Here is a 22,570-nt window from a genome sequence, read left to right as displayed (position 1 = left end):
CGTCAGATGATCTCCTAATTCATCCACTTTTTAAGTGAGATGAAAAAGACTGCAAACTGTATTTGTATACAGAGAAAACCATTACATGTTCAGGAAGGAATTTCACCCCACTTTTGATTTCTGTCTAATGTATCCGTCGCAATGGATGAGGTTTCACAGTTAACACAGAAGCTATCAGCAAACTCAATGGCTCTAGGAATTTGCAACCAATCTTCTCGGAGGTGAAGTCAATATTAATGTAAAACCATACCTTTCCAAATAAATTTTTGTTTCCAGGGACCCTTGTTTCTTTTTTTTTATCAATAATTCAGTACAGTCAGGTGGTACAAGAAGTGTTAGAATGAGTGAGGATTTGAAAGAAATACATCCGGGGCTCTCTTCTATTTTGTCATGCCACGTGGATGGCTAGAGTAAAGAATAAAAAGGTTAAAGTGTATTTAAAATTGATGCTGATCCCGCAGACTTAGGTTGTCCTAAGTGAAAACTTCAGGGAAGTTTGGCTGTATTCCATTTTTTCAGCTCTCTGCTCTTTTAGGAATTTTAATTTTTTCTTGGGTAATTAGATCTCTGACAGTAGATGCATGTAATTAACAGGGAAGGAGGTTTGCATGATGACTATTATAGCACTGACTGATCCCTTTGCCAGATAACTGCTATGGCCTGGCTTTCCATTATTGTTTTATTTCTGCAGATATCACCAGACATCCCTATCTGGAACCATCCGTATTTGATTGCAAGGATGACATCTTGGAACCATTTATTAATTTCACTGCACCAAGAATTCTGCATGCATCCTCAAAACTCCCCCTTAAGATGGTTCTCTTTAAAAAATTTTTAGTCTTTTGGTAGTTGAACGTGAACGTCTTCCTCTTTTCAGTAGTATAATAGAGCTGAAATTTCATGTAAAAAATAGTTTCTCAGGGAAGATGGTTTTTAGAATTGGCACAGAAGCTTTTACTGTAATTCTCAAAATTCTCCCTAGGTGGGGGGAAGATGTGTTCTCTTTAAAATAAAATGAGCTTTATCTGTCTTTGGTTAAGCAAAGTTCAGTACCCTGGTGTCATTCATGTCTTTTGGAAAATTGCCCCCAAGTCTTTTTTGATAGCCTATTTACCATCTGCTAAGCAAACAACACCTAACCATAAAGGGTTGGGAGAAACACTTATGGCTGTTTTATTATAATGTATTTTATGCTACTTACAACTTCCTTCTTACGTTTAGATCAGATAAAATTTAGGTTCATTGGAATAAAGCTTTCAATCATGACTTTTAAAGGAGTAAGAATATGCACATAAGATGGGTGAAGCATGCACTAGATTATATGTATTTTTCCCCTGAGCTTAGGGGCCAGGTGTGATTTCTAGGTGTTTAATGCTGAAAGGAATAGTAACAAGTAAAACAGATTGAAATCTTTTTGGACAAAAATGGTAGTATGAATTAGAGCTAACTGCTTGCTTTTGGTCCAGCTGGTCTGTCTTTGTCAACAGAAGACAGCTTTTACATCTCTGGAAGAAGATAGAGCCCCATGAAATATTTTTGAAAATCACACCTATGAGGGTATGGGCAGTGTTTCAGCTGAGATCATGGAGAAATGGCTTTTAAGACATATTAACAAGGACCTTTATAAATCCACTGGTAGTAATGGAATTGAAAGATACCCCTCAAAAAGTCCAAACCCTTACCAACTATTTGCAGCTAAAATACATCATTCACAGTTCTGGACATTCTTTGCTTTTCTATGTGGAAGATAAAAATAGATTTGCTATACAAAGCTCTCATTAGGGGGCACACAAATACACAGCAGCCATTTCTCCCTAAATTGGATCATTCTCTACGCTTTTGATGTGTGAAGTCCTTACTGCAGTGATCTTTCCTTGTCTTTTCTGAGCACTACTACCTAATATTGTCTATCTTTTAGTGCATTGGGTTAAGTACGCCACATATGAACACATAGATTAAGAAATCTACTGTTTAGCTACTACTTCCTTACTTTGATGTCTTTGTTTAAGGTTTCAGTCTTGAAAATATAACTCTGGATTCACTTTTTAGTTTTAAAAATGCTTTTATACTTTGGATTCTAGGGATTAGTGTAGAAAAGCAGAATTGTCTGTCGTAGCAAAATGAGAATGCGAGTGAGAGGGGAGAAAAACTAAAGGAAAATTTTGATGATAAAATCTTTTGACACAGCCAAGTGTTGCACGGGTTAGATTTACAGTGCCCCTGGGATTGACCAGGCACGCATCCACTTTTCAACATGATTATTTGTTTTCTTTAATGTAATATTAAGACCAGAAAGAAAGCAAAGCTGACTCCTAGGTGTTGCACAAATTGAAAAAGGAAGGATGATATTGAACCTGAAGAGCTCACATTTTAGCCATAAACTCTGTTTGTCTGCAGGAGTTTATATCTGATTACTGCTCACACCCACTTGGGAAAAAAAAAAACAAAAAACCTCTTGTTATATTGCACCTTAATTACTAGCGCTTTCCTTTTCACATTCCTTATGAATCAAAACACTTTTCTGTCTGAAGTTATATCTTCATAGTGTCTGCAACTTCTTGGCTGTTCTGATCATGTGGATTACCACATCTTCTGGATTTTCTTCTCCTTAGGATCCCGGAAGGATGCCCCAGTTTGGAACAATCCCTTCTATTATTTGATGAAGGCTCTCCCTTCTGCTATAAACTGCTGCTTTCTTTAACTGTAGGTCTCTTGCATTTATAAAAGTCCAGTCACTTGTTCTGAGTTGTTAATTCTTCCTTTAGCTAAATTAAAGCATCCCAAATATTAGCCTTTCTTGGGAATTTGGAATGACTTGCTATCCTCCAGATTTCAGCTATCATGGTGCTCAAAAGTCTTTTCTATCCTGATGGACCAGTAAAAAAGAGTAATAAGACATAGAAGTAATATGGACTATAAAATTAAAATGGAATTTTACAATTACACAGAGCTGTATTACCTAAATTGTCAACCATGTAACTTTAAGGTTCTGAATACTCTTGCTAAAACCAATTTGGCCAATTACATGAATAAATCTACAACGTAATCAGGTACCTTGCTTACTTAAAAGTCTGAAACCACTATGCTCAATTATTAAGCCTTTGAATTTAGGTTAATATATTCCATGGAAAGAGTGGGAGAAGTCCAGGTCTTCACTAGATCTGGTGTGCAGACCCTGAACAGCTGCACTGAACCATCAGAATTACACGTACAGCATGGTGCTACTGCAGGCAGTAGGACTGAAGAAAGAAAAACATTTTTTCTTAAATCTGTTGAAGAAATGGAAGTAATTGAGAATGTGGAAAGTAAAGTCATTTACACAATTTTTCCCTCTTTTTTTTTTTTTCCCTCGTAATTTCTCTTCTTTTCTGCTGTTTGTTCTGAAAATCTTGATTATCTTCCCTGGTGAAATTGTTTGCTCTTGCAGCTGGGCTTGACCCCTTTGGATAATAAGGCAGTGATAGAAAAGGAGCAGTGACTCAAAAGTGCTCTGTGTGGAGATTTCAAATGGCAGCAAGTGGTCATTCAAGCAACAAAATATAATGATTTTATGTACTAGAACACTTTAAAAAACGGATGGAGAAATCTAGTTGGGAAGATTCTCAACTGAAGGACTCAGTAGCTTTATCACTGCTTCTAGACAAGATACTGAGACCTAATTTTTACCTATGTAAAGTGACCTTTCTCAGTCCTTTTAAAAGGTACTGAATATGTTTGATAGAATCAGAATAGTAATAGTCAGGAAGACAAACATTCCTACAACCATTTTGCATTAGATTATAAGAGTTTAATTACTTTAAAATCAAATAATATAAAACATTACAGATAATCTCTTGCAGTATTGTAAGGTTTACCTTTTTTTCTTTTTTTTTGCTCTTCTAAAAGTTTACTTCATGTTTTTATTTAGAATTGGTAACTATGTAGAGAGAGCACAGCCCATTTTCCTTTAGTATCTTTCAAGCTTTGCATCTTATCAACATTCAAGAAACAAAAGCTATATATGTGGGCTGTAAGACATCTTTCCATTCAATTCATAGCAGGCTGAATGTTTTCTTTATTTTTGTTCAAGAGCTGTAATAGATCATTATAATAACTTATGTAATAGTAGGCAGCCCTCATCATACACGCTTCTATTCCATTTGACACATGCACTAATCTGATAGAGCAAAATGTTAATCTTGATAATGATAATTTCTGATGTTTCCGTGAAGTCTTTCATCCTACCAGATCCAAAGGCTCTTAGAGATTTGCTGTGAACAACTGAGTTGTGCCACACTCTGTAGAAAAGCCCTGCTTTTCTAACAAAGGTCGGCGGCGCGCTAAGAAATCCTTTTTTTCTTTCTATGCAAATTATGGTAACACAGCTGTGTAGACAGCAAAGTTCATTTTGCATTCAGCATGCATGTTTGTGCCTAAATATTACAGTGACAGGCACACTCTAACTACCTAAGGCAGGAAATACTGTGCACGCACACCCTTTTAAGAATTGGTGCATAGCCATAAGATATATGCACAAAAAAAAAAAAGCATATACATATCCTTGTATTCATCACTAACTATGCTGGGAATGTTTGCCAGTGCTTGTTTTAGATTCTGTTTACAGACTAAGCAAAACATTGCTCTAAATGCATTTTAGCTGGCATTAGTTAAGAAGCAGCTCATTATGATGCACTACTGAATACCAGAGTGATGGAGAAAGCAGGTATGTAAGACAAATCCACTGAAGCCCTGAAAGTTGTAGTACTCATGACTGGAAAGGATAACAACTGGACAAGGGAATTTCAAGGAGAATTCAGGTTGGGAAGGTTAAGGAAAGAAAAGTGACTAAAAGTTCCCTCCCAATGAAAGTCATTCAGGAAAAAAAAAATAATACCCCCAAGATCCAGGCTGGTTACCCTGTGAGGATTTCCTCCCGCTCCACCCTGGAAATGGCTGAGGAAAAAAAAGTAGATAGAGTTGATTGAGGTGATAGGAGTCTCTCCAGAGTTGTACTGAGAGCTATCAAGAAGAATCCCACTTTCCATAAAGCCTTTCATCCTGGGGAACAGAAGCGAGGTTAAAGCAGAGTCCAGAGAGAGTGGGAGAGATCAGTACATTAGTTATCATAACTTTAGTTCTCTAAATATGTGGAGCACAGATACTCTGAAAGGATTTAGTACGTTGTGCTTGTGTAGATGAATCACCATCGCAGCCACTCGCTGAACTGGGTCAGGGCATTCTCACTACAGTCATATTGGACTGCTTCAGGAAATGGCTATTAAATGCCATGAATTTCTAGGAGCATCTGTGACTTGCATGAAGTGGCGCTACTGATTCCATGGGTCTCTTTTTTTTAATCACATTCCTATAAAAAGAGAGAAGGAATCTCACTGCTAGCAGAGATGTAAAATCAGGTCGGGACTGTCGCTAGTTATTTAAAGGTATTGAAAAGCTTTTTGTAAGCCTAAACATATTACATGCTGTATCTTGGCTAAACTCCATGTTTTGTAATTACATCCTCTTCTCCTCTTCTCAAACAACTTTTGTTGTCACAAGAGGATGCTGCTTTCTTTGTTTTCCTGAACTAGATGTCTGGGTAGCAGTATTTTAATCTCATCGTGATCGCTCTGAAAGATAAATTCAAGTTGCCCGAGATGCGGCATGGTTTCTGCATCACTCCCTGCAGCACTGCAGTGTATGGAGAGAAGGCAGGTTTTGAAATTTATGTTCAAGCAGAGGTTCCATTTTTCTCTGTGCTTAAGTGCAAGCGCAAATCTGTTTGGCTTCCTCCTCCATTACTCCCTTGCTGCAGTACAATCACTCCCAGGTGCAATAGGAGGCTTACTACTTTGACTCGAAAATGTATTTTGAGATCACTGTAGTCAAAATGCAAGTCATCACTATCCCATTAGCTCTTGGAATGCTTTCAGAGCATTGTCTGGTTTCTGCTTCCAATTTGATGAGCTGGTGACTGTAGCCCTTGGATGGCATTTTCATAAGCAAAATCCTGAGGGAGGTGGTTGCAGTTGTTACCATGTTAGCCACCTGACGAACTGCCAAGGTTGTATTGGTAGCAAGCAAGAGGTATGTCACTACAAACAAAGCAACAAAAACAGCCTCCTTCTGCTATTTTACCACTGTTTTCTCTGTGGGTACAGTGTTTGCTGGCAGAGCAGTGCCCGCCAGCCTGGAAATGCAGGCAAATTCTCTGCTAGCACAATGATCTGGTCTTTGCCATCTGGTAGCCAGCTGTGGGCAATAGTGAATATCTGAGAGCACAGCCTATTGAGGACATCCACCAGTATGTCTGGCCAAGTGCACCATGCCAAAAGTAAAATTCCCATCACGAAAAGCAATAGAGGCATAGCCTGTTGCCAGTTTCCACAAAGACAAAATTGGATTGAATAAGAACTGAAGCTACTATTTCTCACCTGGAACACTCACAAATTGAACTGAGGGACTGAGAGAGGGGCTGATTAAGTTGCACTTCAAATGCCAGAAAGTCAACCTTATTCTGTGGCTAATGGTTTTCTGTAGCACTCAGTCTGCAGCCAGTTGGATGTTGGACTTTCAGTGAACTTCAATACTCTTTCCTCTGAGGGCTCTGCTTTGGTGGCAGACATCCTGATTCCTCCTGATTCCTGTACTGCTTTGTACATCACTGGGGAGAGGTACGTAGGGGTTTAGAAGTGCCATTTATTAGTAGCATTATCTCAGTAAGCACGTTTATACTCTTTTTGCTCAGGACTGTGAGATGGTTTATGTGCCAGGCAGAATAATGACACATACATTCGTTATTTGCTGAATAATGAATTCTTCTTTTTTTTTTACTTATTTTTCTCTAGTAATTACATGGGGTGTGTCCAAGTGGGTATAACATCCTTGTTATTTATAAAAATAAAAAATATATAAAATAAGTGCTGATTTCATAACTTTCCTCTCAGTGAAATACAGCTGTGTATATGGACTCTTTTTGCAGAAAGATGCCTAAATATGTTAGAGGAAGAAGGTGAAGAAATATGGTATAGGCCAAAAGATCTACATCAACTTAACCTCGCCACTGTGGAGCTTAAGAGCAGGTAGGACTCAGCAGTACAAAAATGTGTATTGATAATGAGAGTATATTTTCCTGTGCTGGGAGCTTCTGGGATGCTCTCATTGGAGAACTGGATCTCCAGCACCACGTCATGTGCTCTGCATCACACCCCATCACCCTCGTGTGTGCTTGGACACAGGTGAGGCATAGCACTCATGTCCTCAGCCTTGCTCTGCCCAACACGAGAATGCTTGGCGATGACTCCAGGCAGCATCCAAGCACCTTTACACAGTGCAACAATTTCAGCTGGGGGCGGAGAATCCATCCTCATGTTTTATTCATCCGAATTTCCTCTCCCCACTCCAGAAATCTACACTCATCTCTTCACTGGAGAATCTGTTCAATTTCCTCTCATTTAGCGCCGTGCTGCAGCGCTCACATTTCTGCTGAGTACCTTCACTCAGAGACTGATCGGCGCTAATCACAAGTCCAACTTCTCAAGAGTGAAGCGTGGGAGAGAGAGGGAGATGTAAGCTCATCTAATTTGATCAGTCTGTTTTGTTATCCCGAATATTTCATTTTTCAATAGCCAGCTCCCATGGAAGGAAATAAAAATGTGAAAAAATCCAGCTTCCTTCCCTTTTTGCTTTTTTGGTAAGATTTTTGGTTTGACTCATCTTTCCCAGGCTAATTGTCAAGAAAGTGACAGATCACTCATGGTTGACAAGTGAGTAATTGGGAGAAGAGAGGGAGTGCAGCAGGTGTTAGTACTAATTTGGTAAAACAAACGGGGGGAAAAAAAAAAAAGAGGAGTAGAGAGTGGTATGATAGTCACTTTCACAGTCATGACGCTACAAGCACTTCATACAAAATGTGTGCAGGATTTTACAACGCTGAGAGTGTTAACTATTAACCAGCCACTCCAGACGCACTTCAGAGGTGGCTTGCAGTTCACCATAAGAAGATGCTTTTGAGTCTCTCAACAGGAACGACTGATTCACAGCACTGCTGAGGAATGGGATGGAAAAACAGCTTTGTTATTCTCACCTATCGTGTTATTGGGCAGAGCAGCCCTTGCAGCAGGCAGACTTGTGCCCTTGCCTTGATGGGCTGCACTAGGTTTGACCATCAGGAAGGTTACCACTGTCAGAGCTGGATCATTCTATTGCTGTCAAGATCTCTGTTGTTCTACAGCTGCCCTAATTCTCCGAAATTGAGACTCAGCCCAGTCCTTGGTCATTGCTAGGACCTAAATCTCACTTACTGGATGGAAGAAGTGAGCTTTGTGCCTGGAGAGTTGCTCTGGCTCTGAAGAGAACAGCCAAAGATTTTGCTGTGCTTTAGATATCAAACCCTTGGAAATCAATTCTTTCACTTATCTGCCAAATCTGCTCCTCTGAGCTCTGTTTTCTTGCTTCAATCTCAGATGTCACTGAAACTGCCTCAACACCAACCAGTGTTCTTGTTTTGATCCCTGTAATGGTGTTAGTGAGGCCAAATAATGGATTCTGCCAGCAGACTCCTAAGACACACTTTTGCTCTAAAGTGGTGGTACAAATAGCATTGCAGCATTTCATGTTTATTGCCTCCTAAAGATTTCAGTATCTTATATGCTCTATTTCAAAGAAAAATGCTTTTTTTTTTTTTTTTTTTTTTTTTTAAACCAGAGATTCAAGGAAAAGTGTAGTTTTTTTCCAGACTTCAGCATAGTTATAAAGAATATTGAGGCTGCAGGGCACTTTCTGCTCTGGCTTTCATCTGTACAACCCCCTAGTGCCTTGAAATCCTGCTTTGCTTTCACCCACAGATCATTTGGGCTAGAGCAATTCTTCAGGGCAGCCCTAGGTAGCAAGAACGTTTCTAAGGGGTAGGACCAAAGTGAATGTGGTACCCTCTCTTGAGCTCCTTTCTGGCTCAGATGTCAGTGCATTACCTCCAAACACCTTTGCCTGTATCAAGAATTTTTTTTTTTCTTCTTGCATTATGGGATGTAAGTACTGATAATTGGAAGCACACTGGGGTTGCTTTTACTTTTTCTTCCCCTGAAATATAAAGAGACATTTCCCCCAGCTGTACGAAGTGGATCCTACTCCACAAAGCATACACGTGTTGCGAACACATCCGTTCACCCTTTTGCCACGCAGACCTGAAGTCAGCAGGGAGGAGAGCATACAGGTGCCTTTGCAGCTCATTTAACCCAGAGGCGTGGGTTGAGCCTGCCAGCAAAGTCATGCCGTCCTTCTGCCAGGGCTACCGCAGCTCCGAGAGTGACTTTGGGCACTGCATCCTCGCGAAAGACGGCGCCTGGGGATGCCGACAGCTTTCCCACTGCAACCCAACCGAGTGTTATTACTATGACAACCTCCAGGTACGGATCTGCGCAGCGCCGGGAGCTCCGGCAAACCCTGATTGCATGTGCACGGCTCAGAGCCGGGGTGCCCCGCCTAGGAGAAGGGTAAAAAGCACTCAGAGCCACAGGTGCCCCTCTCTGGCTCTGTCCTGTTGCTTTGGGGTGTAGGGCAAAGCGTGGGTGCTTAAGAGACATCAGTAGCTAGGATTTTTAATCGTCTTCTCTGGGACAAAGTAAGGAGAGTGTTGGTTTTTCCTTAGAGCCCTTCTGCAGAAAATCACCAGATCTGTAAGAATATAACGCTGCCCTTCAGCCTGAATAAAAGGTAAAATGCTCCCATACCTCATGCATGCCGTATGCCCCTGTGTGTGTGTGTGCATGCACGCACACATTACTTTCTTACACTACTATGACAGCACACGCTCCCCAAAGCTATTTACAGCATTAGAAATCCAACTCCTCCCTCCAGTGCCCTGTATGTGTGTGGCTGGGGCTTTCTGCTTTGCCTCACTCTCAGCTGATTGCGGGCTGATGGTCACGACGCTGCTCCTCACCTCCGGGCTTCACGCTGAGGACAGAAGGATCGGGGGAAACGGAGAAGCTGGCACACAACTGCCCTACGGAGCTGTCGATAACTTGCTTCCCGTGCAGCAGAACCACACAGGGGAGGGGAGGGAGGAGGGAGGAAAGAAGGGGAGGAGGAGGAGGAGAAGGAAAAAAAAAAAAAAAAAGAAAATCCAGAGAATTCTAGTCCTGCAAATGTAGTGAAACTGAGTGGTCAGAGTTCATTTGCTCGAGGAGAGCTGAGAAGAAAGAGGACGTTAAATGAGAAAAAGCAAGAAAGGTCTGTAGCTCGTTTTCCTGATACTAGCAGTGTTTTAGAGGGAAAATGATTCCTCCGAGCAGCATGACTGAAGTCAGCGTGGACAGTGTGGAGAAAGAGAATGAAGTGGAGAGCACAGAGCAACCTCCATCTCCAGCATCAACCACCAGTCAGGAATCTAAGGTACTTGGATCTCTCTTATTTCTTTTCTTTCCTTTCTTTCTTTTTCTTTCTTTCTTTTTTTTTTTTTTTTAAAGATGCATTGCTCTGATTTGTGTTTGAAGCTCTGTGGCAGGATCAGCAGCGGAGTGCTGTGAGCCACCTCCGATTGCAGTGTCTGCTCTGACATTCCTACTATGGAATTCTCCCTGTCACCCGGGAGGCTCGGGGGTCTGAAGTGGGGAACACTTGCCTTTTGAGATGGTTGGGTTTGAGGAATTTGGTTTGTGTTTTCATCTCCTTATTACTCTATGGACCTGGAGGAGGAAAGGGGGTCAGGGAGGGGATCGCTGCCAACAGGTGATTTTAGTTATTTTCACATTCATGGCTGGAACGATTTATTTTCTCACTTGTCCAGAGAAAACAATTTTGGTGGGAGACTTCAGATGTTCCACTTCCCTCTTCCGCTCTAGCAGACCCATCAGTGAACTTTCACTGTTTAACGAGCCAGTAGTTGAAATGGGATGTAAGTGACAGCTTTGGCACGAGAATCCTTTTGTACACTACCCAGAAAGTGTTCTTTTTGTGTTTGTTTTTCCAGCCTTTTATTTATTGATTACTAAATGTGGTTCAGTGTACCTTACTGAAAACCAACATCCAGCTCAAATGGCATGGACCAGTAGATGAGAAGTTTTTCTGCCTGCCAATATGTGACTCGGAAGATTGAGTAGAAAGGGGAGGAAAGTAGTATCCATAGATAATGAATATTCTCTGCAGCTTTCCTGGAAAATATGATTTTACTGATCCTCTGCTACTTACTTATGATTGATATCATGGTAGCAGCTGCCAGATCTTCCTGTAGACTTCCACAGTGATGCTGTGTGCTGGGTAAATGTATCAAAACAGGGAGGTCCTCATCACTTGGAGCTTACAGCTGGGTAGAGGCTTAGAAAATACCATGTGAGCAGAACAGCTGCCTGACAGGGAAGGTCCGTGTTGGCCTGAGTTTAAAAGGCACTGGGTGCCTGGTATAATGTATGAAAGCTGCTATGTTAGTCTGCAGTTAAAACTGGGTTTCCAGAGTGCAAGTAGCAAGAGTCTGTGTGGGTAGAATTCTGACGTAGGCTTTGGGATTTTTTTTGAATGCTGTACTCCAAGGAGGAGAACTAAGGTATCCCCTGTGTAACACAGCCTCTGTAGAAGAGCTCTCCCAGCAATAATATCATTCCCTGTTCGTGTTGTTCCCAGCACTGCTGGGACACTGCTGCAGTCTCCCTGGTGAGAAGGGAAAGAGTAAATGTGTTATTGGTTCAGCCCTAGACTCTAAAAGGATTTGGTTGATAGGTACCTAAATCCTCCCACAGAGAGCATTTCCCCAGAATTGCTGTTGGTATTTATCCAGAGGGGAGCTCAGCCCCCCAGTGAGGTCCCAGTAGGAACTGGAACCTTCACTGCACTGCCAGCACCAGGTTCTCTCTTGTGCTGGACCTCTGTCTGGACCAGGTGGAATGTGTGCTCACTCTGCTCCCAGGCACAGCCAAGCAAGCTGTTACAGAGCTGAGGTGCTGCTCACATGAGGGATTTTCCCACTGGATCACAGAGCACTCAAGTTTCCCAAAATGAACAGACAGGCAGGAATCCTAAACAAAGACAAAGCAAAGCGCTGCATGTAGGGATCCTTCTTGCTCCTTATGCGTGCTTTCAGAAGGGTGACAACAGGAGATAGGCACATCTAGCCAGAGAGCAAAAAGACTACTAAGCAGTTTCTAATCAAACATTACCATCATCAATTTTTCCAGTCTTGTGAGCATTAGGAGTGATACACTGCAATAAGCAAAAGCCGTGACTGTGCTGTTGATGCCATCACTTGCACACAGATATTTTAAGTAAACATGTAAATGTGAATACACAGATTAGAACTGCAAATAAGATCAGAAAACGTTCTGTATTGTCATTTCAATAGATGGAGTCAAAAGGGCCCTGTGATCACTAGGTTCACAGAATCACAGAATGGCCAGGGTTAGAAGAGACCTCAAAGATCATGAATCTCCAACCCCCCTGCCACATACAGGGCCACCAACCTCCACATTTAATGCTAGACCAGGTTAATAAGATTTTTTGTCCTAGCAAGCAGAGGGATGGAAAAATTACCAATGACTTCATGGTTGTTTTTTGTTTTTTTTTTTTTCAAGAGAGCTTATGTACTTCAGAAGCCAAACATTCTCATAAAGACATATGTCAGTGTGTGCCAATGGCCTGTGCACTACATTCATTCTACTGTGTCTGCTACCTAGGCTGCTGTCTCGTCAATCACAGAGGGCTCTGCTTTCTTCATGTACCCTCTGTTGTGTAAGTTAACAAGTTCATGCCTTCTGCAGTTACTGCAGAACAGTTTGTGCAGGGTCTAATTACCCCACAATAGCTTGTTTCTGAGGTAAAACACTATTACGACTCCAAATATAGAAATGGAAACAACGTGGATAATAGCAACCTTCAAAATGCATTTGAAAACATTTCAGTGGAATGATAATTTTGAAAAGCTAATGTAGAGACATTGCTTCCAGCCTTTTGTAATCATAGACTGTGACACATAGTCCCTTATAGTAACAAAGTCCAGAAAAAGGGCTTTATCTAGCACACTCCAGGCTGTACTCAGACGATGACGCAGGGGAGATACTACAATTTCTGACTAGCATGAGTTTGAGAAGCAGAACTTTAGGATGTTACCAAGTACCTAAAACTCGAAAGAATGACTTGCATGTACACACCCTTGCCATAGGAAAGCTATGCCTGCTACAGCTAGCCTGTAATAAAACCTAGAACTTCCCACCACATTTTCCTATGGATTAGGAGCATATTTACTGGTGAGTACACACAGACACTGAAAGCTGGAAGGCCTTCCTCTTCTGCATGTTTTCCCCATCATGAGCAGTTTCATGCCTGAACTTCAACAAAGCTGCTCAGAATGAGGAAATTCAAACACACTTTTAATTACACCATGTTGCCTGGTCTCTGCAAGCAAGCTCATTTTCCATGTTCTAAGTCACAGATGTAAATGTTCTACTTTTTTTATCATGTAGTAGATGTAGTACTGTGAATGCATCTTTTGGACTGCGTGTCCTCACGTACTTTACAGGTATCACTTCCATTGTGATGCCTTGTTAATACAACTTCAAACAGCTATCCAAAGGGTAGTAAACACTGTAAGTGGGCCGTCCTGTAGCACTACATGTACTGCTATTGTGCTAAATTCCCTAGAGCTGGAATGGTTAAGAATGCTGCAAAGCTAATAATTAACTTATGAAATTAATCTGTTGACTCTTGAAACCATTTACTTCACATCTAAGTATGACTTAAGTGGATACTTGAAGTATATTAACAGAATAACTTTATGAGGGTACCAAATTAATGTATATTGTTGCTAATTCTATTACATGCATCTGCTTCTGAACACATCTTCTACCTGCTTAGGTCCTTCACATCTGCCTTCCAAAAGGCAAATAGCCAATTTGTGAAAAAAAAAATTCTATGTTTTGAATTCAAGGAGTGAGGAGTTCATTGGCTAATTGGATTTCTTCCTGTTGGTAGCAATGAAAGACGCACTGCACACTTGCACAACTAGCAACAGAGGCAGAAATGTGGTGGCAGCAATCAAATGACGTTTCTGATGTCTCTTATGTATAAAGGTACTTTGAATTTAGTAAAGAAAGGTAAAATTTGACGGAAGATGAGTCTAAAGAAAATATTATCACATCTGACAGTATTTCTGTATGTTTTGGCATAATTGGCACGCAACTCTTTCACCTTTATCCTTTTTATATTTAGCTTGCACATCTATGTGAAGAGGAAAGAGACGATCTGCTGATTTCTGAATAGGTTTGAGTCAAGTCATTATTGCTGTATTGTGAATAATGGCTGGGGTTATTCATAGACAGTGGACTTCATCTTAGAAGATGCCTTTCCTGTTTTTAAATTTTAAGGGAGCTTGAGCATCTGTGATGTGTAAGCTGGTACCTGCAGGATTGGTCAGCGCTGGTCTTTGGATTATTAGTGTCTCGTTTAAAGTATGTAAAACACGTCAGATTCTTGCCTGCACTCTAGAAGGAGTATTAAGCCTTGACCCTTGTCATTGGATGCAATCTCTCATGTAAAATTTACTTATTTACAGATAGTAGTGAATATGTATGAAGGCCAAATATTCTTTCACAGCTTTGCCCATTTCTATCTACTTTTTTTTAAAAGTTCAGGTATAATTATGATGTACTGCAGTCATGTATCTTTGATGCAGTAGCTTCACACCAACAGTTTCATTGGCCTAACAGATTGCTTACACTCAGGTCAGTTAGGTAAGTTGAACAGCTGAAAATGGAAGAAAAAAAAAAAAATAGAAACTAATCCTCCAAATGAATATGACATTTGGAATATGTATTTCACAAAATAAGTGAGTTTCTCAGTCTGGCACTTCTGCACACATACTACTCATTAGCCAGTATTCAGGGAAATTCATACTATTATCTTCAAATTCAGAAATGTCAGTTCAGGAGATGTAGCACAATTGTTCAAGCTCTATGAATAACCTGATACGTAATACATAAGATGGAAGTTGTTGAAAAGTAGTAAACCAGGAAGTTGATTCAGCATTGAGGTTCAAGATTTAGACGTAATTTACTTATATCCCCAAATCAGTTGAGAAGGTCGAATTTACTTTCTCCTGTTTTTCTATTGTAATAGAGCAATACTGCTTGCACAGGATTTCAAAACCAGGTGTTAATATTAGATAGTGAACAACGCAAACAGCTGGAAACTCTTTGGATTTTAATAGGATTGTGTGGGATTTAAATCATGTAGGATTTGTGCTATGCACTTAAGCAGAGATCTTCCCCATTTAAAGAGTTAATTCTTTATGAGGCTCCATAGATGGTTACTCACCAATGAATATTTAAAGAGGCAGAGAGTATGGTGTACAGTTAGTGTTTCACCCTCCACACTACTGCTAAATACCCAGTATGTAAAGCACTGCTGCAGCCTTCAAAGGAATACCAAAGAGCTTAAAAAAATCCTGTGGAAGGGTTCTCCTTAATCTTACCCACATGCCTCTGCATAAAATGGTGAGTACACAATGTGAAGCAAGACTAAGGGAAATCAATGTGCTTAAGTGTTTTTAAGATGCTACTTTCTGTAGCAGGTTAAGTAACTAGAGGATTTCCTTAACAGTAAGAAAGTAATAGTCTATCAATATTTTCTTTAGCAGAGTTCTTGTTTTTACATTTATTTTGACTTTTCTCTCTTACTTTTCTCCTGATTAAAACACTCTGCTATTGTTTTTGCTTTGGGATGTATGTGAGATCATTTCTTAGGTGCATTGAGATATCTGAGGCAAAACAGAAAAGAGATCAGTTCATTCTTCTCTATCCACGCTTTCTACCTTGCCAAAGTGAAGAAAATGTCTATTATCTTTCAGCAAATAAAGATGACTTGAATCAAGTCTGGCATGGTAAAAAATGGATTTATTAGAAGTGTGAATTTTCAGTGAAACAAAAAGAAAGTTGTTTTCAAAGCTGGAAGACGGTCCAAATCTACCATCACAGCCTATTATCCTGTACTCTTTGTCTTAAAGTAATGCTCAGAATTTATTGCTACTCCTTTTGAAAGACTTCTAGCACCTGGATGCTCTAATGGCTAAGCGATGCCCTCTGCTCTCTCCTTCCTTCTAATTCCAGTCTGATTTCATCTCTGGCCAGCTTGTGTGTACTTCTGATAGTACTACTTTAGTTGAAGCAGGTCTTTACCATTCTTAGTATGGGTTTCCATCATTTAGGAGTAGACTTTTATATTTTTCCCAAGCCTTTTATTTTCTAGACTAAACAAGTCAGGCTGATGTAAAATAAACTCTCTGTTCTTCATCTCATTCTAGTGGCAGATCTGTTTCAGTTCTTGAAAAGCATTGACTGACTTTGTGCAAAGTATTCCACGTGAGTTTTTGTACAATATCACTAATATGTCATTAACTTGCCCAGAAACACTGCTTCTGATGCTTTTTAAGGTCCTCACTACATCCTCTTTGTCTCTTCTAGACACCCTTCAGTCAATCTGAGGCCACAATTCTATTCCTCTTCCATGATTTCCATTTATTGGGATAGACTTGTCCGTTTTCATCTGGAGTGGTTTGGTCTCAAGTGCCTAAGAATGCATTTGCACTGTTGATCTCTGTTGTATTTCTGCAACTCCATCCCTCAAGCCCCGAGCCTTTTTAGTTTTGACAGTGCCTGCAGCCTCATGTAAGAAGGAAATGGCCTTATGACGCACTTTATCTTTGCATCACATTCAGTAATGAAAATACAGAAGGCAAGATTGGCCTTAAAATGGCTGGTGTTGTTCTTTGAAGAACTCCACTAATGGTCTTCCTTCAAGACAGTACTTCCTTCAGCAGAAGCTCTCATCCGTTGGACTCACTTTCCTTCACATCTTACAATTTCTCCACTACTTCCATTCTTTTATGTCTTGGCTAATAGATTCCTATTAGATAGCACGTTGAAATACACCACGTGTTCCTTTGGCATACCAAATTTTCTTTGACTAGAAAATTTTTCATCTTGTCCAAGATAACTAGTTTAGGAGGATCTGGTTGGTTTTTTTTTGTTGTTGTTGTTGCTGGCTGCACTGTTGAGATCAGATCAACAAGTATTCATTTTCTGGGATCCCTTTCCCACCCTTTTGAAATAGATTTCTTTTTTTCTGTATCATTTCCTGCTTGATAAAATTTGTTAAGAAAACTTGTTCTAGACTTGCAAAGTAAAATTTTGTAATAAAGGTTTTTCTCCTTTTCACCTCAGCAGGTATATTGAACTGCTTTTTTGATGTCATACCATCAATTTCTGCAAATACTTTCCTATCATTTCTGTTATTTTACCCTAGGATCATTGTTCTGGGAAGAATGTGAGATGAAGCATTTGATAAATTCTGAGTCTGCCTTTTATCTCATCTTTGCTTTACTACAGTCTGTTTCTTCTTTTCCATTCCCCAGTCTGCATCAATCCTTTGACATTTCCTTAAATACCTTTTGCAAGGGCTCTCTCAGCTTTCCTTGGCAATTAATGTGCTTAAACCTTAGCAGCTCAACTTGAAAGCTCAAATTTCATTTGCATACCAGTTTTCTTTTACTCTTCTTCTTTCTTACTCCACTCCTTACCATTTTTTGTGGACTCTTCCCCAGTTTCCTTTCTGAGGTAACTATTTTCAAGCAGTTTGCCAGGAACATACATCTATGGGATCTTTTTATTCCTTTTTGTTTCATATTGCAAGTAGAATTAACATATTTACTTTGAAGAAATTCGACACCTCTTGCACACTCAAGCATGTCCAATTATCTAATGGTTTCTATTCAGTCTCCTTTCTCTGTGAAGCATGTCTCTAACCTGATATCTCGTGTCTAACAAAGGCCAAGGCCATTCCACACCCTATGGCCATAGGAGTTCATCAGCTCTCAGTACTTGCTGACAGCCTTCACTCATTAGCAGCAATGTAGCAACCTGCTTACATAGCTCTGCTGCTTTCTAGACCACTGCTAAGACCTCCATGCTGCTTTTGATGGACATATTAGTTCAGACAGACACTAGCTTGGGACCTTCTGTGTCACACTCCAAGGTGCCATGGTGGTATAAAAGAAATCCCTATGGATCTGAGAGTGCTGAAGGCTTTGAATTTCTTTAAGAGAATGAAGCACATCAAAGGCTATCCTCTTGAAGTCCCAAACTTTGCTTAGAGGTTCATTTTTTCCCTCACAGTTTATTTAATTTGAATGAAAGTAACACATAACCACTCAATCCCAAACTATTGTTTCTGGCAGTCCTATGACAAGTATTTTTCTTATTGCCTATCTGAGCTATTACTGTATGCTTACGATGGGTAGAAGATTGCATTGATCTCATATTTGATATTTTTCCCCATATTTGTCAGGCAGAAAACTGAATTTTCAGTAGTGAATGCACAAGTTGAATATCCTCGACTCTGTATTCTGTGTATCCTGCACAATTTGCAGTTGCATAGGCAAATGACCAACCAATTAATAATTGTGAGGAAAGGGTGTTTCCCAGCTGCAGAACACTGCAAGCTCAATGTGGATTTGCAGACAAGAGGCCTTTAGGTGAGTAACAGCAATTGCTTGAATGCTTTTCTTTTCTTGAGACATAATATGCTTCATTTCTGAGTGCCATTTAAAAGCTTTATTGAAATGCCACACATGCACTGCTTTATTAAGATCGTTTTAGCAGTCTAGTGATCTGAATAGAAGGGCAAAATGCATCTGACGTACAGTAACTGATGATTACATTTGATTGAGAAAGGAGCAAAATACTACAAGCTGGTGTTCACAAAGCTACTAAAATCATTATTTATATATATATATATAGCTTCTTTCTCAGAGTAAGTCAAAGGATTACATAGCTCAGGTGAGAGAGCAAAGTCATCCTGACAGCTTGTTGTAGCAAATATAGTTAAATGTGGTCTTAGAGCTGCACTCACATCTCTGTTACCCCCAACATTTAATTTCATTTGAGTTTTGCAGAAATTATTTATGCACAGTGGAAAGACCAGCTTTTATAGTCCAAGTCAGATCCTTGATATGAGGCACAGAAATCACCTCCTCAAACATGGCATGTATAGGTGCAATATTCCTTATTGATTTGCCAGTTTTTCTCCTGCCAGTTTAAAAGCTCTCGTACTGACTCTGAAAACCAAAATATCTCAGGATTGAGCAGAGAGACTGAAAAAAGCTTGCCTATAACAGGGAGGTTGGAATTAGTTAATCTTGAAGGTCCCTTCCAACCCAAATCACTCTGTGATTCTATGATAACGTGCCTTGTGATGATGTGCCAAACGTGTCTGATAATGAACATTTTCATAATCATCAAGTGTGTTTGTCAAGTGCTCTTTTCTTTTTGGTCAAAGCCTTTGGTTTTGGAGAAGCACTTACTGAATGTGTGAACCTTATTGAGGAACCCTTCCCTCACTGCAGATGAAATTTGTCGTCAAAAGAGGAGAAAAATCATAGGTTCATTCATACAGGCCCACCTGTAATCAGAGCCCAACTTTTGGCAGTTAGTAGTTCAGTCTCCCTATGTTACAAACAGACACAGACAGAAGCAGTTTTATCAAAGGTGTAATTTAAAGCAAAAGCCTGTCTAATGTGTTCTGAATTAGCCTCTTTGAGAGGAAATCACTTTCCTTTTACAACAGTACACAGCTACTGCTGAGTTAAGAGCTTGAATTTAAGTAGGGTGAACACCTCTTTGAATCTGTCAGAGCAAGGCCTTGAAACTTACAGACAAAAACTGGCCAATTGTTTCCTTCCCTGGAAGTTTACTCTTCTGCCCACAGTCCTCTCAAAGACATTTTGAAAGGCTGCAGTTGTTTTTTTATGCCAAGGTGGAAAAAAAAAAAATAAAATCATTCAAAATCAGAACTTTTTTTTTGCTATGTGGAATTGCTGTTTTGCAGCCAGTCCTATAATGGAAAGTTATGCACCTATGACAAAAAGAGAAAAAAAATTGAGCCTCTCCAGGCTTCAAGATACGAAGCACTGCTATTAAACTCTACCTACAAGATCAATCATGCTCGTTTCATGAAGTATGGGTGCAGAACAGCCTTTGGCAGGTGCACAGCAGTTAGATCTACCTCCTGTAGTTAGTCACAATGACAAATGAACTTCACTCTCATGGCCATCCAAAAGATCCAGATGAACGCTTAACTTTTTTTTGCTGGCTTGTTCACTCTGCCTTTCAGTACTTCTCTCTCCTTTTCTCACCCAAATGCTTTAATCCGGGACTGGGTTCTCTGACACAGTGCAAGGTTTGTCTTTAGAGGCAAGATTTCCAGGTTTCCAAGGTTAGCCAAGTTTAAACATGCCTGTTAAGAAAATGGATGGTGGTTCTTCAGTCAGGGAAGGGACCTTTTAGAATTACCACGTGGATGCTGGCACTCATGCTATAAGTACTCTTGGAATAAAGCAAACCTTACTGTTTGCATTTTCCTTTTCATCTGTGTCCAGGCTGTGCTTGTTTTATTCACAAATAAATTCTTCAAGTTGCACTGTAATTTCTCTGTGTTGTCTGGCATTACGCTGTCTGTGCTCTGCGTGTGGGTGCCTATTTAGCTCTTAATGTAACATCACGCTCTCTTTATAATGTATATGCAGGAAACAATACATAAATTTAGAACTCAGACAACGAGGTAACAGAAAACATTCCTTTTGCAGATGAAATTAAACCCTCTTAATCTCCCCTTGTCTTAGTCTCCTATCTAGGTAGGTAGTAATGTAACTCAGGAGATCTCTTTTAACTCTGTTGTCAGTGGAGGGCTTTTGAGCTCCTGCCTCCATAGCAGTGTAGGCTCCTACATACAACCCTGGGCTCCTATTCTGCCCTTGGTAGCACTTTTTCTTTCAGCAGTTCCTACCTGGCATCTAAGAAAAATGTTCTAGACAAATGAGTCTCTGTAGATACTCAAATCTGAAATTAATTCCGACAGCTGTAACAAACCTACTTGAAGCTTGTTAGAATGTAGATGAATTTTACAAAGCATTTTACAAAGTTTTTTTTTTTTGTTTTTTTTTTAATGAAAGCCAAACCTAAAATTTCTGAGGAGAATTCAGCTGTGAATAGATGATGGCCACAAGAAGGAGCCCCTCAGATCAGAGAAAAAGAGCCAGATCCTTTTTAAACAAGATGAAAAAAACCAGCCTGTTTTTTCTGACTCTGCAGGGAACACATTACAATAAATACAATATTCCTGAAGTAGCAAGTGAAGTAACATCATTTGGCCTTTACTACCAGCTGCTCCATTCCAGAAAAAGATCTCCTTTCCATGAGTTATCATTCCTCCAGCACAGTCGTACTCAAAGTTACTGCTGTAGATAAAAAAAATCAGTTGATGAGAAAAAGCAGGTATAAATCTTAGAAGTTATCAGTGTGCTTGCTCTTCAATTCAGCAGCGGTTGCTTGCTCTTCAGGCTCTGATATCTGCTATAATATGCCACACTCCTCATGGATCAGTGCCACTCTGCTGATACCAAGAATGGTAGCTACTCTGACAGCAGCCCAGCCAAAGTGATGCATTTCATGGAAATAACCAGGATTCGTGCTCATGTTTTTTCCAAACATGCTCAGTCCTCACTTGGCTTTCTTTTCCTCTTCTTCCCCACTGTTTTCTTGCCTGCCTGAATCCCTCACGCAATCCCACTGAAGTCACTCCATTTTTTCTGTCAGACAAAGCTGTGTTTTACTCATTTGAAATCCCTCACTTTCCTATCATAAAAACAATTATTGTAAAATCTGTTGGTATCGTATGTCAATACCAAGCTCTTTTCTCTCTCAGCACCAACAATCTGAAGTTTAAATATGCTTCATTTTTTTTGGAGAGCCCAACTGTGTGATAGTGTTACAAGTCTTTTATTAATTTATTTTTTAATTCTTAGCTCGTTGCGCACAGGCTTTCAGTAGCAGCAGCTAAACTTTAAGCTTAGATTCTGAGGGGCTTAAGGATCCCTTTTAGCACTGAGTAAAAGCTGTAGTACCTCAAAGTTACAGTCTTAAATTCTCTCTTTCTGTTTGTGATATTCTGTGTATAACTGTTTTTCTTTTTAGAAGAAGCTAGATGTCTCAGTGTAACGGTGCAGTCAGTCACTTATTGTCTTGAAACTTTGATAGAGATAATTTGAGCAGGAAAGTTGTGCAGCTGGTGAGGATAAAAATAAAATGTTTTTGTTTTGCAGGGTTGATCTTGAAACAATAGCTGGCTGAAAATGTTCAGCAGCTTGGAAGCTTAGGAAAAATACAAAAGAAACAGATGAGCCTGAGGTAGAAGGAGTAAAAGATGTGCCATAAATCTCATACATAACTTGCCAATTAACATCTCCAAATATATATATTTACATTATAAACTTGATGCATTATTCAGGTCTTAAAGTATCTCCATCAAGTGCCAAGTAACTGTAATTCCATATATACAACAACATCATCATCAAGATAAACTCTTCATGTGGGTATTTGGTTTATTCTTTATGTATGACACTGAATGCAGTTTTTGCTGAGCATCACTTACCTGGAAGGATGGTAAGACAAGGGACAGACTTACTTAGATGGAAACGTTCTGTACTAATAAAAGGTTTCTTGAAAACTGAGTAATACAGGAGTAATTTTCCTTCAAATGATTTGGGAGTGTGGTTTGA

At 39.9% G+C, this 22,570-nt stretch overlaps 1 protein-coding gene across 6 annotated transcripts in view; it reads left to right on the top strand.

Moving 5' to 3' along the window:
* The window catches only part of STAC (SH3 and cysteine rich domain), a 254,281-nt gene that overhangs the window by 170,611 nt on the left and 61,100 nt on the right, over window positions 1-22,570 (top strand). For 3 of the 6 annotated variants that reach the window (XM_090142344.1, XM_090142343.1, XM_090142341.1), the window contains exons 2-4: window positions 6,959-7,058; window positions 9,264-9,383; window positions 10,248-10,371. In XM_090142344.1, coding sequence (XP_089998470.1) covers window positions 6,973-7,058; window positions 9,264-9,383; window positions 10,248-10,371 — 330 coding nt within the window. In that variant the 5' untranslated portion in view covers window positions 6,959-6,972. Of the gene's footprint in view, window positions 1-6,516; window positions 6,651-6,958; window positions 7,059-8,738; window positions 9,384-9,625; window positions 9,691-10,247; window positions 10,372-22,570 lie in introns of those variants that run through there. The other 3 variants (XM_090142342.1, XM_090142346.1, XM_090142345.1) reach the window with 3 other exon arrangements.

The sequence above is a fragment of the Phasianus colchicus genome, chromosome 6 (assembly GCF_987193195.1).
Source record: "Phasianus colchicus chromosome 6, bPhaCol1.hap1.1, whole genome shotgun sequence".
NCBI lineage: Eukaryota > Metazoa > Chordata > Aves > Galliformes > Phasianidae > Phasianus > Phasianus colchicus.
Note: the sequence above shows the minus strand (reverse complement) of the source record. Positions and strands in the feature narration are given on the sequence as shown.